The sequence below is a fragment of the Triticum aestivum genome, chromosome 7D (assembly GCF_018294505.1).
Source record: "Triticum aestivum cultivar Chinese Spring chromosome 7D, IWGSC CS RefSeq v2.1, whole genome shotgun sequence".
NCBI classification, from domain to species: Eukaryota; Viridiplantae; Streptophyta; class Magnoliopsida; order Poales; family Poaceae; genus Triticum; species Triticum aestivum.
In genome coordinates this window covers 115,627,752-115,643,765 of record NC_057814.1, presented here as the reverse complement: position 1 = coordinate 115,643,765, position 16,014 = coordinate 115,627,752, and the positions used below count along the sequence as shown (strand labels likewise).

General features: G+C 50.3%; 2 protein-coding genes and 1 pseudogene across 2 annotated transcripts; 1 reads left to right on the top strand and 2 right to left on the bottom strand.

Moving 5' to 3' along the window:
• The first annotated feature begins 444 nt into the window (after positions 1-444).
• LOC123164486 (T-complex protein 1 subunit delta) lies at positions 445-3,938 on the top strand. Its single transcript, XM_044581996.1, has 2 exons — positions 445-1,753; positions 3,280-3,938. Exons 1-2 carry the CDS (start codon positions 531-533, stop codon positions 3,659-3,661), a joined length of 1,605 nt encoding a protein of 534 aa, XP_044437931.1. The 5' UTR covers positions 445-530; the 3' UTR covers positions 3,662-3,938.
• Positions 3,939-5,545: 1,607 nt separating this feature from the next.
• On the bottom strand, positions 5,546-7,302 carry LOC123168779 (GDSL esterase/lipase At5g03600). The gene is made up of 4 exons (XM_044586649.1): positions 6,866-7,302; positions 6,482-6,762; positions 6,101-6,377; positions 5,546-5,970 (listed from the first exon to the last, which is right to left on the bottom strand). The coding sequence occupies exons 1-4, from the start codon at positions 7,161-7,163 to the stop codon at positions 5,732-5,734; spliced, it is 1,095 nt and encodes a 364-aa protein (XP_044442584.1). The 5' UTR covers positions 7,164-7,302; the 3' UTR covers positions 5,546-5,731.
• Positions 7,303-7,401: 99 nt separating this feature from the next.
• Positions 7,402-14,351, bottom strand: LOC123170945 (nuclear intron maturase 4, mitochondrial-like; annotated as a pseudogene).
• Positions 14,352-16,014: the final 1,663 nt, after the last annotated feature.

Below are 16,014 nucleotides of genomic sequence, written 5' to 3'. Positions count from 1 at the left end.
AGCAGTAGAACTACAATCAGGAGCAGCTTCCACTACTGCATAAAACGAGAGAGTTTGTAAATCGCATTATAACCATAATCTTACTTTTCTTATACTGTATACATTGGTGTCCAAATTAACGTATTCGGCCTCACAGCTATTGTCAACTACCAAAGACCGTACAAAATCAGAAAAAGAAAAAAAAATCAAGTTATTTTTGTGAGAAATAATTTTTTTAGGATTGACACTTTTTTTTAGATATGGCGATATGTAGATGGCCCTTACCGCCTTACCGTAATTTTTTTTTTGAGGGTATACCGCCTTACCGGGTATTATGACGGTGGCAGTTGCATCATTCTAGGCCCTAGGAGATCAACATTCACGGCCACGGCTTCTACTGGGCCGCAAGTTTCGGCCCGCTCCCCTGCGGTATATACCGAAACCGCGATCGCACTCTCCAGGTCCATCCAGCGCCCCTCCCTCCCTCCTCCCACCAAGTGAAATCTGAAAAGCCCTAGCCTCCCCTCCGCTCCCCCCGATCCGCCGCCGCCATGGCCGCTCCCGCCGTCGCCGCCGCGCCGTCGGCCCGCAAGGGCGAGACCTACACCGACACCAAGCGCCGCGACGACGTGCGCGGCGCCAACATCGCGTCCGCGCGCTCGGTCGCCGACGCGGTGCGCACCTCCCTCGGGCCCCGCGGCATGGACAAGATGATCTCCTCCGGCGACCAGGAGGTCATCATCACCAACGACGGCGCCACCATCCTCTCCCGCATGTCCCTCCTCCAGCCCGCCGCCCGCATGCTCGCCGAGCTCTCCCGCTCGCAGGACGCGGCGGCCGGCGACGGCACCACCACCGTCGTCGTCATCGCCGGGGCCCTGCTCCGCCGCGCGCAGTCGCTCCTCGCGGCCGGCGCCCACCCCACCGCCGCCGCCGACTCCCTCCACCGCCTCGCGGCCCGCGCCGTCCAGGTCCTCGAGGGCATGGCCATCCCCATCGAGCTCACCGACCGGGACTCCCTCGTCAAATCTGCCTCCACCGCGCTCAACTCCAAGGTCGTCTCCCAGTACTCCGGCCTCCTGGCCCCTCTCGCTGTCGACGCCGCCCTCTCCGTGGTCGATCCCGCCCACCCGGAGCTTCTTGATCTCCGCGACATCCGCATCATAAAGAAGCTCGGCGGCACCGTGGATGACACCGAGCTTGTCCGCGGCCTCATCTTTGACAAGAAGGCCAGCCATGCTGCCGGGGGGCCATCTAGGATCGAGAATGCCAAGATCGCTGTCATCCAGTTTCAGATCTCACCGCCCAAGACTGATATTGAGCAGAGCGTCATCGTGTCAGACTATGCGCAGATGGACCGCATTCTCCGTGAGGAGCGGAATTACATCCTAGGGATGGTCAAGAAGATCAAGGCGTCTGGATGCAATGTCCTCCTCATCCAGAAGAGCATCTTGCGTGATGCGGTGACTGAGTTGTCGCTGCACTATCTCGCAAAGGCCAAGATTCTGGTGGTCAAGGATGTAGAGAGGGACGAGATTGAGTTTATCACCAAGACTCTCAACTGCCTGCCAATTGCCAACATTGAGCATTTCCGTGAGGATAAACTTGGGTATGCTGATGTTGTCGAGGAAGTGTCTGCCGGAGATGGCAAGATTGTCAAGATCACTGGCATCAGGGACATGGGGAGGACCGCAACTGTGCTTGTCCGTGGGTCCAACCAGTTGGTTATTGATGAGGCTGATCGCAGTCTCCATGATGCCCTCTGTGTCATCAGGTAATGTTACATCCACTGAAACAATCTTCTGTGTTCTCAATTGTAGGCCTGCTTTTCTTGGTCAATTTGAGTATGGTGACTTTTGTGAAGTCTTATTGTTAAACGATGTGAAGTAACTTAAATATGCACAACATGGTTGAACAATTGTTAATTATAGTCGATTAAGATGATAGGATCATGCTCCTAACTTTCTATTGGATCTGTTAATAATTTCAGTAAATTGTTAAGCCATGTAAACCAACATGTGTTCTGCTATAATAAATGTTTATTTACATGTTGAAAGCAACATTGTTTTAATTAGTTTAACAAACAAAAATTGTTTTAATTAGTAAAACGCACAAAATTTATAGGATCCTTGTGTTCCTCATGCTTCAAGTAAATCACACCCTGTCACGTTGCTTGCACATATACTGTCATGTTTTCTTTCTGCCATTATCAACATGGTTTCCTTCTGTTATGTTGCTTCCACATACACCGTTGGAGCAACTTCCGGAAAAAATAGCTATGTTCCCTTTGACCTATATATATGCTGTGGTAGACGTGCATGCCGGCAGGTTATGATGTTTCTAGTTCTAGCAAGATGGCGAGAAGTAGAATGTAAGTTGGCTAGTAATTTTAGCTTGCGCTTAGTCAGCTAGTTGTACAATCTTGAGTTGCATGTAAGTTAGAATATATCAAAGTCAATTTGGCTAGTCATGCGAAGCAACAGTTAGCTGTTTGAGATTTAGCTGTAAAATGTCAGCTTGGTAAAGTTTGTAGTGGGTTTAGGTCTGTTTGCAAGTCCTAATAAAAGGACCTTATGTCCTCCTTGTAATACAAGATTGTTGTAGTGTATAAGCTTCAGACCTCCAGTTGTGTGCGTGTTTATGTGAGAAACCAGGTAGTGTGTGCATCATGTCCTTTAAAAAGGAAATTGTAGTGAGAGCTGGTAGCTAGCTCCAATGCTTTTTACTGCCTTTTGTAACATCGGTGTGGTATATCAACATGGTTGTTTTGGATATAACATTGACTGCCTCATCTTATGCCTGTGAATTTCAACACTTCCACAGTAGTAGGCCTCGGTTTGATCAATGCATGGCAATTTGTGGGTGCACGCATCAGTTCATGTTAAGTCTAGATGTGAGAATGTGTATGTTGGGCAGGCGGGTTTACCTTACAACTTCTGTTGATTCATAATTAGATGGTTGCTTCTGAATTTTACTGAAGTAACAACTGCTTGTAGTACATGGTTTTCCATGATCTTTTTACCCAAATAAGGGGGATCTGGCCTCATGGTCTTCATGGCCTTGTGGGCATATAAGTATAAAGATAAGTTCCATGCCATGTATAGGCCTTGAGCGTAATTTGACATGTATCCTCATGAAATGATTATTCTTGCTCATGGTGTATTTCAAGCTTGTGCATCATTTTGTGGTATTTATGGCGTTGCATATATTATATGAAGCAACTTAGTACAGTACTACTTTTAGCTTGCATTGTATTATTTCTTCAGTGTTCTGATCCTGTGCGTGCTTACTTTTATGAAGGTGCTTGGTGAACAAGAGGTTTTTAATTGCCGGTGGTGGTGCTCCAGAAATAGAAATGTCAATGCAACTGGCTGCTTGGTCAAAGGAGCTCCACGGGATGGAGAGTTACTGCATCAAGGAGTTTGCTGATGCACTTGAGGTCATCCCTTACACATTGGCAGAGAATGCAGGGCTCAACCCAATCGCCATTGTTACCGAGCTAAGGAACCGCCATGCCAAGGGTGAGAAGAACACGGGCATCAATGTGAGGAAAGGCCAGATCACAAACATCCTGGAGGAGAATGTCGTGCAGCCGCTGCTTGTGAGCACGAGCGCCATCTCGCTGGCGTGCGAGTGCGTTAGGATGATCTTGAAGATTGATGATATAGTCACTGTAAGGTAAAGCCCCTAGGGCGGATGATCCTTTTTAGGGCTGTATTTTTCTGTGTGGGGGTGATGACCACTTTGGCCTGCCTGGTGCTATCTGGCTTGTTGTGTTACGTAGGTGCACTGAGCTACAATTTTATTTGTGAACGGTGGCTCTTTGATGTGTTATGATTTTGTGGCTTTGGTGTTTGCTCTAGATATTGATGTTGTATCAGTAAGAAGCATCCAACATTCTCCAGCAACAATATGCACAATTAACTCTAAAGCGTAGGTATCTAGCAGGATTTGTTTCTCGTGTGAAATGCCTCTTGAGATGTTTGATGGAATGCCTGCCGGGGGCCTCTTCTCAACTTCGTGGGCTATTTGGGATCGATTCATGCCGAGTTAGTTCTGTACTTCTGTGCACGAATCTGATTGATTTCTTATACTCGTATCTCACGGTCTCCCCTGCTGATTTCGGACCTCAAATCAAGTAGGGTTATAAAGTTTTTGATTTGTTTGCTGAGAACACAATGGCTGATGATAACTGATGCACATTTATTTAATACAAACTTCGGCCATTCCATTTCTTGCAATCACACGGTTGGTGGTGCCGTAGCTCAAATGCACAATTGGTTCTTCCCCTTTTTGTCATGTTTGGCAAATCTGTTGCCTCGCCTCACAAACAAAAACTCCGAAGTGCCAAGTGCTGATCTGAAGTAGGAGGAAGTGAAATCATTCAATGATTGTTCGCTTGAAATCCAGATTTTTTCTTTCCTTGGTTGGGCATCCCGCCATTTCAACCGCCTTGGTTAGAGCCGCTCGTCCGGCAAAGGCATGCCTCACAGCAAAGCATCGTCGTTGTCCTAGTTGATGCAGTACCGATGACCATCCTAGGATGTCCGTGGCAACACGAAGCACCGGCCAACGCCCTTAGAGCCCCGTCGCGGAGTCGCTTGTAGCACGACGTTGTAGCATGGCGCCCGCCTCCGTCGCAACACAACTTCAGCACCGGAAGCATGTTCTCGTAGTACCGATCGATGGTCGCCCTTGGAGCCCCATCGCAGCATGGCGTCGTCGCTTGTAGCATGACGTTGCAGAGCCGGCCGCCGGCCGCACTGGGAGCACCACTCCCCTCTCCACCCTCGCCGCATCCGTGTGGCCTCCTGCAAAAGCTCGCCGCCGAGCGCCGCATTGCAGCACGTGCAGACCGAGCGAGCAGGCTACCAACCTGCAGACGGAGAGGACAATCACCTGGCAACGGCTGGAGGGGGTTGAAGCGCGCCGCACGATCCTGCGAACCCAATGGCGTCCGAGGTGGCCCAAGGAACAACCGCGTACACCCGTCTCAAATAAAATCGTTTTCCTATGTTTATCCAAACTTCATTGAGTATCTGTCGTTTCTGTGTTCAATACAATTGAATCTGAATTGTGGTGTTTGAATCATGGATTTGTACATGGCTGAATTTTGTGCATAGTGCCGCGGATGATCTTATCATGTGAAGATGAACTAGGATTCCAAAACTGAAACTCAGCAGGAGCTGTTCTGAAAAGTTTGAGAAAACAATCTTAAATATAGAGTTATGTCCATGTTTTTCTACCCACGACTAGTTGAGCGGGTTTGGGCATTCTCAAAAGAAAAAGTTGAGCTGGTTTGGGCACTGAACACGAACACGAACACAAATAAGTGGATGCCCACAAATGCCCATATCCATAGGCAAATTTACCCTCCTTAGTCCTGAGTTAGATTACCTATAAGCCGACAACAAAAATTTCAACAGGTGTGAAATTGCCATGAGCTTATTGAGCCGTATATAGGCAAGTACTCGATTTGTATAGTTACAACACATCTAAATTGTAGATGTGGCATATGACATTAGTTACTTCTTATAAATATAGTCTTCACAAAAGAAGATGCAAATACGTTAATTATAATATTTATCATGGAATCGGGAAAATCCCAGTCTTTGAAATACATGAAACTATCAAATACAACCAGAAGAATCGGGAAAATCCCAGTCTTTGAAATACATGAAACTATCAAATACAATCAGAAAGTTGTCATCATGGATACAAAGATCTACACAAATACATAAAGCCTAGCTACCTAGGCTTGATTTACAAACTCCCTCAAGGGTTTTTCCAACTGTTTCATGACAGCCTCCCATCCTGCATGGGTCGGGTGCATGTCATCCCAATAGAAAAATCTATTTGAATTGTCGCACACAGTGTACAAAAGCTCCGCAGATGACTCGCCTTGCTGTCCGCAGTAACCATCCGAATCCAAACTCTCGCAGCACGGCGATAGTTTGCGCTTGAATTGTTTAGACAACTCTGAGCCTTTACCTACGATTAATGCACATGAAATTAAGAATGTTCAGATAAAGTAGTTCAAGTATACAATCAAACCCCCATCGAATTAGATTAAGATAATTCTAAAATAATGAGACAGTTTTGAATGCATGTAGATACATACCTGCCACATGATCCACAATATTGGTGAAGGCGGTGTACACGTCCACGATGTAGACATTCTTCTTTGATGTCATAACTTGTTTTAGATTATCGTTATGGAGTGATGCACCCAAGTTTTCAAAAATATCACACGTGGTGTAGTTGTTGGTTCGGGTGTATGATGGCGTGCAACCGATAGGGTGCAAGTAATTGACAAGAACCTTTGTCACCCCGAGCTTCAACAATTGATCCACATTAGCCGCAATCTCTTTTGTCACCTTCCCAATATAAGCATTAATCTACATCGCATACATGAAAATCATAAGTTAGTAAGATGCACAAACAAATTAATTGTTCAAATTAGTGTACGCATATATACATTGTGCGTTGATATGATACTCACATCGTTGGGGCTACTTAGGCCGATGACGCCGGTGCCTGCATAGTCGTTGCCAGAGAAAGCCACGAGCGCTACAGAGTGACTCAGTTGTTTCTCTGTGATGGTCCCGTCCTTGACCATCTTCCTGAAGGTGTCGACCTGTTTGGCGAGGACGGGGACCTCGTGCGATGTACTCTGCAACACACCTGCACCACCAGTAGCGAAGGTCATGCCAGACGGGTCGCAGGTTTTCTTGGCCGTGAGGGCATGCGCCGGAGGGGCTTCCTCCAACCCCAACATGGTTGCTGCAAGTTATTAGTGAAGCAACGAGTACGATAGGGTTAATTACGATGCACCGGGGATTACATAGTACTTCTTTTTTTTATGGTAATATAACATAGCACTTACCGATGAAATCCGACTGGATTTTATAGTTTGAGAAGCGGCCGGACGGAGTATTCGGCCGCGGAAACCCGTCGGCATCGACGTAGTTGGAGCCATAGGGGTAGGCCCATTGCCGCGACATCTGGGTGACGGGGTCGGTCGGAGGGAGGTTCCCGTTGTCGGCGAAGTCATCCCCAAAGACAAAGAAGGTGGCGCTCGACGGCTTCTTCTCATGACCGCCGGTAGGCGCAGGCCGGGCCTCCACGCCGTTGGGATTCAGAACGAGGAGGACGAGGCCGAGGACGGCCGGAAGAAGCTTCATCGATCCCGGCTACTACTGCTGGCCAACTCTTTCGCCAACGAAAAACCGGGAACTAACGTAAAGCGCTTGTCTGCGATGCTCGTACACCATGGCCTGGCCCTCTCTTCAATTTATATAGTATGCTCGTACACCACGACCGGCAAAGCAAGTCCAAGTCGGGCTTGCGGCCACGACCGGAGTCGGACACGGATTGACGGATACGACTCATGGACGGATGCCATGGGGCTCTCTCGGGTTTTCAGTTAACCTCCGCGACATCCAGCCTCAACTGCTGCGCCATAGCTTGGGCCACCCCCCTGATCTCGTCGGACACCATGGCCTCCCTCACCGTCCTCTCAACGACGCTTCTGTCGCAGACGTCCTTCATGTCCAGCCCCGTCCTCCACACGGCGCCCACGAAGCGGCTGTTGATCCGCTGGTCGGAGAAGAAGGGCCAGCACACCATCGGCACGCCTTCCATGGCGCACTCCAGCGTCGAGTTCCATCCGGCGTGTGTCAGGAAGCAGCCCACCGCCCGGTGCCGCAGCACGTCCCGCTGAGGAGCCCACTCGACAACGCGTGCCTTGCCGCCCTCCACTGCCCCGATGGCTTCTCGGAGGAGCGTGGAGCTGGTCGTCTGGACCATGTCCGGCCGGAGCGCCCAGAGGAAGGCGTACCCAGTAGCTACCAGGCCGGAGAGGAACTCGGTGAACTGCTCGTGTGTGATCACCGCGCGGCTCCCCAGGCTCACGTACACGACGGACCGGTCCTCGTGGCCATCCAGCCACGCCATGCACCCGTCGTCCTCCTGCCACAGGCTCTTGCGCTTGCGGCGAACCTCGACCTGGCGTGCAGTGGGCCTATGGCGAAGACATCGCTTGTGCGTGACACAATGTGAGCGAGCGCTGGTTGCTCCAGGACGCGGCGGTGTTGAGTATGAGCGCACATGCCTTGCTGGAACGAGCGGTGACCTCGGCGAGCTTGAGCATCCAGGGGTCCTTGTGGCCTTGTTCAGCGTACTAGTAGTCCCGAGGAAGATCTCGGCGTCGGAGGAAGCCCTCCATCCCTGGAACGCTGCACACCGGGTCGTCCGCAGGGAAGGGGCTCTCGCCGAGCTCGCCGAGCTTGGGCATGTACAGGAGTGCCAGGTAGCTCCAGGCGCCGTGTGTGGCGAAGGCGAGCGCCGGGATGCCGAGCTCCTCAGCGATGTCGATGGCGAACGGCATGGTGCCATCGGCAACAACGCATGTCACCGGGGCGTTGGCAGACAAGAGCAGAGCACGGTACGCGGCGCTGCTAGTCGTGCACATGGACTCCAAGAGCTCCAAGAAGCTGCGAGGGTGGTCGTCGGGGAGGCCGTCGGGGATAGAAAGCAAGCGTAGGCGAGGCGGCAGAGGCGCCTGGGCAAGGTGGCGGAGGTTGTGCTCGGTGTGGAGGAAAGTGACTTGGACGCCGGCATCGACGAGAGCGGTGGCGAAATGGAGCATGGGGTTGATGTGTCCCTGCCTTGGCCATGGGAACATGAGAACGTGCACCGCGGCATCCATCACTCCGGCGAACGGCAGATCGCCCAACTCGCAGATTTGATGGCAGCTCAGGCCGGCGTTGCTCAGAGTTCCATAGGCCTGATGAAGGAGGAAGAAACCATTGGCAATAAGAACACTCCAAATTAGAAGTGGCCTCCAGTAGCATCTTTCCAATTAGCTGTATTTGCCTTGGTACCACACAGACACACACGGTTGGTCCTATTTGCACTATTTGAGGTACCGTGTGGTAGACACACTATTTGGACTATTTCCACCCACCGACCCGTGGGTGTACTGTACTGTGACTCTGTACATGTGATCGAAATTATTTTGCCATCTTCTCCTTTATCATAGTTCTTCTCAACTGATCCAGGTGACATATACTCCCTCTGTTCCTAAATACTACTCCCTCCGTTTCAAAATAGATGACTCAACTTTATACTAACTTTAGTACAAAGTTAGTACAAAGTCGGGTCATCTATTTTGGAACGGAGGGAGTATAAGGCTTTTTAGAGATTTTCATATGGGCTACATACAGATGTATATAGACGTATTTTAGAGTGTAGATTCACCCATTTTGCTCCGTATATAGTCCATATTGAAATCTCTAAAAGACTTATAGTTAGGAATGGAGGGAGTAATTTATACGTACCCACTCTTTGGCGTTCCAAACACGTTTTGCACTTAGTGAGTGGTGACAAGCTGAGTTCTTATCCAGGTGAGATGGCAGCTTTGCGTTGGTTGCTATGGCTACGTACAAATGATTTTGTGTTTAATAATGTGATCTGTTGCAATCCATCACGGTATGAATTATGAAATAGCTAAAACTAACCAGATTCAAATGCACTCCGGCTACATAAGTTGGAGCACTAACCTTTAATAGATTATAAGCCAATAACAAAACAAATGGTAAAGAAGCAAGAGCGTGTGCATGTGATTTTAAGTTATGCTTGTTCAGTTGTTCTTAGAGCTGCTAATTGCTTAGCTTCTTTAGTTCCAGGTGGAACAAATAAATGGACAATATGAGATTTCCTGGACTACTCCATGTTCATTAGCTAATATTGTTTGCAATCATTCCTTCAGTTCTTTGGAGATGAAACCAGATTATAATCAATATGAAACATATATATGAACATCAGTACCCCAACTAACCTGATAATCCCTGAGAGCGACTAAAACAAATGACGGACCCTCATGGCGGCGACCTCCTGATGCCTTCTTTGCCAGCAGCATACTTATTGATTGAACTTGGATGGTCATGTAAATCATGACCTTGGAACAGCAGACGTCCAGCCTCTTGGAATCAGAGTGCCGTGACCATGACCCTGAAGGAGAATTCAGTAAGTCCAAGTTTAAAAATCCTCACTGAACATTCAGTACAGTTTAATCATGGGACCCTACAAGATGTAAATGATACAGAAAGCCCAGGAACACCCCAGGCACAAAGGAAACTTAGAGAGCAGCCTGACTGAAGAAACCATTGAGAAAGAATATGAGAAGTTTCATGTCATCACAGTGACACATACAGAGCACCCAGAGCTTGGCCAGACTTGCAAGGTTTGAAGCGATGGCACCAAAGTTTTCTCACTCACCAATTCCTGAAGGGAAGTCTCGAGCAAGTAAGTGTTAATACTTAATAGCAGTAGAGAGTCATCGTGACTAGAAGAGGGCAGCTAATGAACTTAGTATACGGAGATTCAGAATAGAGATGCATCAGGTTTGAAGCAATGTTTCCCTCAAAATACAAATATACTTTCTGAATTTGTAGAAGCACTTCTGAAATTTTGGACAGAGTTTATAAATCTTCAAATAATCTTTGCACATGTGTGCTTCTTGAAAAACGGTCAATTCATCTAGAACAGTAAATTTACTTTGCAAAAGAAATTATTTCAGAGAATCATGGGAGCAGCTAAAATTTGCAAACAATAAAGGGGGAAATATTCTCAAACTGAAAACCTCAGGGTCATCTTATAGTCATCTAATCAGCACACCAAAATCAACTGACTGAAGGGAGATTTGCCCTAGATATAGATCTTTAACATGTTGAGTACACAACCCAATTCGTCTGCCATTTAAACTCCCATGAATTGATGATGAGAAACCTGTCCTCCATCCTGGAAACCGCTGTTTCTCCTTCACATGAATAATGTACAAACTTGGTGATGAAGATTGGCAGCCCATGACAAAGCAGTTGAATTTCCGAGCCGGGACTCTAACTCTTGAGAGGGTGAGCACACATAAGCCACTACCAGAAATGCCATATGTCAGCGCTTCATCAGCAGAAACTGAGGAAAAACTAGGTTCTAGCTGTGCTATCATTGCCTCAAAGTCCTCGATCATTGGAATGCCATAATCATCAAGTTCAAACCGCTTTTCTGTCAATTTTTCGTACATTCGGTACTTTGCAGATAGTGTCTGAATGCAGGATTTCCTGACACATTCAACTAACATAAGTTGAAGCTCTTTAAAATTATCAACCTCAGAGAACCATCTTACCCAACGATGAATTATTCCTGCAAACCAACTTATGATTAGCTCATCATCTTGCAAAACAAGGGCTGAAACATGTTTAGGGAAACCTTCAAGATTAGTCACACCATAGCGATTGAGGCACTTCTTGATATAACTAAGAGGCGCATAAATCTTAATGGCAGGATCATCAGGGCAGGTATACATTGATTCCTGATTCTTTAAGCTGGACAACCGTGCTTCTGTAGCAACAGTTTCTGATGAGATATAATCTTTAGCCTGCTTCTGAAAGTTGTTAAAAGCATCTCTGAGTTCCTGCGGAAGTGCTGGTTCAGCAATGTATTTTGACAGGAGCACCTCCTCATTAGCTTCATTTTTGGCATTGATGTCCTGCATCCATACCTTGAGTAAAGTTTTGAACCAATGGTCTGTCTTCATGCCCTCTTTCCTAAATTGTGCAATGTGATCCAGCAACGGAGTACTAAGACGAAGTGACTTGATCTCAGACTCCTTTACCCTCCTCAAACCATATGCCAACCACTTCTTTCCTAACCTAAGATTCATAGCATCCCATATCTCTTGCTTCTAACAAGCAAATAAACGAAACCTTCTCCTTCAACTCGTGAACAGTTTTCAGTGCAGCACTTTCTTTTGTTGCGGCCTTAACTATGGTGCCAGCAAACTGCAACCCCCGGGAGTTGTTTTTTACTGGTACAAGACACAATCCATCATCAACTTTCAGGTAAAGTGATTTGCTTAGGTAATCAACAACTTCAGACTTTACAGTTTCTGCTATGTCCCTGGATCCCACAACTGCAACAAAAATCTCATCCATGTATCTGCAAGCATATAATCTCATGTTTGGCTGGCCCTCTGTTTGATCTTCATTATTTAGATCCCTGTCCTTCATTTGACTTCTAAACCAGAGACGCAGCTTGGAGCCCTGGTTGTCTGCAACATTTTTTGCCCCTGAAAAAAGGCCTTCATATTTCATGCAAATCCTAAATACTTCATGGTCAAAACTGTCAAGATATATATTCATCAGGATTGGTGCAAGTACTCCTTCTTGTGGAACTCCATGGCCCTTGGGAAACCCTCCAAATACCAAATTGATCACCTCGGCATCAAACATATCTTGCATGAATGCCACTAACTGCTCATCAACAATCTTTTCCTGTATTTGGGAAATAAGCTTTAAGACTACATTACTGTCTACCTCCTTGTACAAGGGGACAGTAAAGCACCAATCTGGAACCCTTTCAGTGGATATGAACCTTAGAGCTGAGTGATATCCTCACCCACTGCGACAGCCATGTGATATCTTGGAGAACTGAGGTCTGTAAACAACCTCAAGCACCACCCTAACTGCTTCCTGGATAACTTTCAAGTTGAGACGTGGAAGAACAATGCGCTCTCCTCCTTGCCTCTTTGCCACTACTGAGAAAGAATTCGCAGTGATATCAAACTCTCCTCTTCTGACCTGCTCCGCCAATGTGATAAAGCAAACATCGTCCCTTGCAGACGCCAGATCGACATTAGAATTCAGCCGGACAATGTCATAAGCATCCTCCAACGTATTGGCACTAGCCACCACCTTGCCCATGAGATCGTAAAACTTGCCGTTCAAATACTGCGCCTTGACCCTCTTTTTTATCTGGAGCCCAGCCAGCCTCTTGCGCTCCATCCGTGACAGGGACTTCCGCTGCCTCTGAGCAGCAACGGTCGACTCCTTGGCGAGAGCAGCCAGACTCTTCGCCAGAGACACCGGCGGTTGCTGCGATCCGGCAGCGCTCTCCGCTGCATCCTCGATTCCGTCCAGCAAGAAATGCGCCTTGTAACGCCGGAAGCACGTGGTGTAACGTCCTAGTTCAAAAAAAATGCAAAACGCAACATTAGCGGCACAATTTTTACTACGTCACAGGAGCGGGCGTTGGGATGTCGGATAGGTCGCGCACCTTGCTGTGGTGGCCGGTGACTGGAGATGCCCCGGAGGAGGCGGCTGCGGCCAGGAAGGACATTGGATCAGCTGCCCTGGTCTAGCGGTGCATTTGGTCGAGCAGATAATGTGCACAGGAAGACCAGCGAACGGCGGGAGAAAGACGACAGGCGAAGTCCCCAGTCGGTGCTAGATGGGGCTCGACCACCGGCTCCGAATACCGTACGTCTGGTTCCCCTCTAGCACCGGCGGTAGATACTGCGGTGGCTGCGCAGCACCACCCAGTCAGGTGGCTGGCGGGCAGAGAGCGGTGAGGTGGCTACTGGTCCAGGCAGCCCGACGGCAGAGCATCCAGCGTCCGATGGGCAGGGGCATGCAATGGGAAGGCTGTGTAGCGGCAAAGGCCAGCGGCGCAAGACGGCAGTCCGTGCGGCGCGGGCGGCGTAGCAGCCGAGCAAGCACCGTCAGTTGCCAAACTATCTCAAGTTTTAAGGCCAACTCCACCACACGACCCAAACGGAAGTCCGGTTTGGCCGGATTTTATTTCTTTTACGGCGGCAATGGATTCGGCCATGTTCGCGTTTGTCCGTTGGGTCATGGATGCGCTTAACGCGCGGCCGCATCCCAAATCATGTTCAGGGTGGACGTGATTAAAAAAACAAAAAAATTAAATAAAACGCCTAAAAAAGTAAATAAACACAGTTAAAAAAACTTAAAACATATTTAGGGGTCATGGTCAACGGCTCAATTTCACGGTCCACTTAAACGGCCCAGTTCCATAATTAATATAAAAACAAAATAAAAAAACGCCGCCCGCGCGCTCCTGCCGCGCCCGTCGATGCCGTGGCCATGGCCGTCTTTAGTGGCCGCCGATGTCGTCGTCGTCGCTGACGAGGTTGACATAGTCCGGCGGCGTTCACAGGTGGGCCGGCGGCCTTGGTGCACGGGGGCGGCATGGTGGAAGGTGGCAGGTGCCTGCACCACCTCCTCCCGCGGCGAGGCGTCCTGCTCCGGCGACCGCGGCGGCGTGGGGCACCAGTTCACGCCCCCCACGGCGGCAGCCATCTGCTCTGCAGTGCACGACCAACTCCACCCCTGGCCCGCCAGGCCCGGGTGGAACGCGGCCACCGGCGGCTCCTCCATCACCTCCTCCTTCGGCACCATCTCCAGCTCGGGGATGGCGACGTCGCCGGCCGCAGAAAGGGCCGTCATCTCCTCGAGGCCCTCCCATTGGTGCTCGTCGTGCGTGTGCATGGAGTCCTCCAGCATACGCGCCATGAGACGGGCCTCCTCCTCCGCTGTCATGCGAGGAGGCGGTGGTGGCGATGGAGATGGCGACGGCGACGGCTTGGGCGTCAGGCCGCGCACCCGCGTACGCCTGCGCGCCTGGGGAGCAGCTGCTCGGTGCTCACGTGGCCGCCGCGGCCCCGCCGACGTGCCGATGAAGAAGGACGCCCGCCGCATGTCGTGCTCATCGCGGGACCAAGTGTCCCACAATGGCGAGTCGGGGGCGTACCTCTCGTCGTAGTAGAGGTCGTCCGAGAGGAGGCGGCGGCAGCGCTCGATCTCCTGGCGGCGCGCACGGCCGCTCAGCGGGACCGGCGGGATCGGCACGCGGTCGGCCGACAAGTGCCTGTGCCAGTTGTTGGGGAGGTGGACGTCGCTTCAGGGTAGCGGCGTCCTCGTCTCCCAATAACGGCGGCATACGGCCGCCCGATGTAGTGCTGGTCGCGCTCGCCGGCGGCCGTGGGCGCGATGGAGAACGCGGGCGGCGCGGGGGCCCGACGCGGTGGCGATGCGGGTTCCTTCTTCTTCACGGAGCCGCGGCAGCGTCCCGACGAGGAGCCAGCCTCGCGGTCGTGCTTGCCTTTGCGGCCATAGTTCCATAGCCCTGTGGCCGCGGGCGGCCGACCGGTGAGTTCGAGGCTAGGGTTTGGGGTCTGGGGTTGTCGGGTTTTGAGGAGGCCGCGGGGTGGAGTGGGGCAGTGTGGACGACGACCGGTCCACGGGTTCCCATTTAAGAAGGACCGCGACCGTTTGCCTGGGCGGATGACAGGCGGGGACGCTTGCACATGCGCATTGATGTGGGCGGGTGGGAGGTAGGTGGCCGCCTGCCACGCGGTCCCGACGCGGACGAGGCGCGTGTCCGTTTGGTGTCCGCCGCGACCCAAACCCGACGTAAGTTTGCGCTCGAAATGGGTCGGCCCGGACATAAAATGGACCAAATGGGTCCGGGCCGTCGCATGCTGGGCTGTCTCGTTTGTCCCTATTACCCCAAACGGACGGGGCCGGACAGAATGGGATCACGCGGTGGAGTTGGCCTAAACTATCCGTAGTGGTTAACTGGGAAACTGCTCCTTTCACCGCCTGATTTAATCCCAATTTTTTATAAGAAAATACCCTTGCATATTTATTCAGAGAAGTATTACAATAGATCAGTCCACCTATCAATCTCACGTACGTATTCGCGAAAAGAAAAACAGATCAGTCCACTCCACAATCAGAAATACAAACTCGACACAGAGCAGAAAATGTTCTTCGTCGATTTCTCTGACCGAACATGGCGTCATGGTCGAACTTTCAGGGAGAGGAAAAAAAATCACCACGCTACACATTTTGTCATGGACTCACTCACTTAGAGCATCTCCGGCTGCGCCCCCAACCGCGCCCCCAAGGGCCATTTTTTGGCGCCGGCGTCCAATAACCGATCCAGTCGCGTTCCCAGGAGCCCGTTTCTCGTCGGTTTGGACCGAAACTGACGCCGGGGCAATTGGTTTTCGAACGAATGGCGGGCCGCCGAGTCAGTGACCCCTTGCCTCGTCGTCCTGACAACGCCTCGGTTTCCTACGGGGAATCAATGCCAAGGCTGTCACCGGTCAGCCTTCCATTGATTTCTCACGGGGGGCACGGTGCGGCGACGCGCCCCCTCCCGCCACGCATA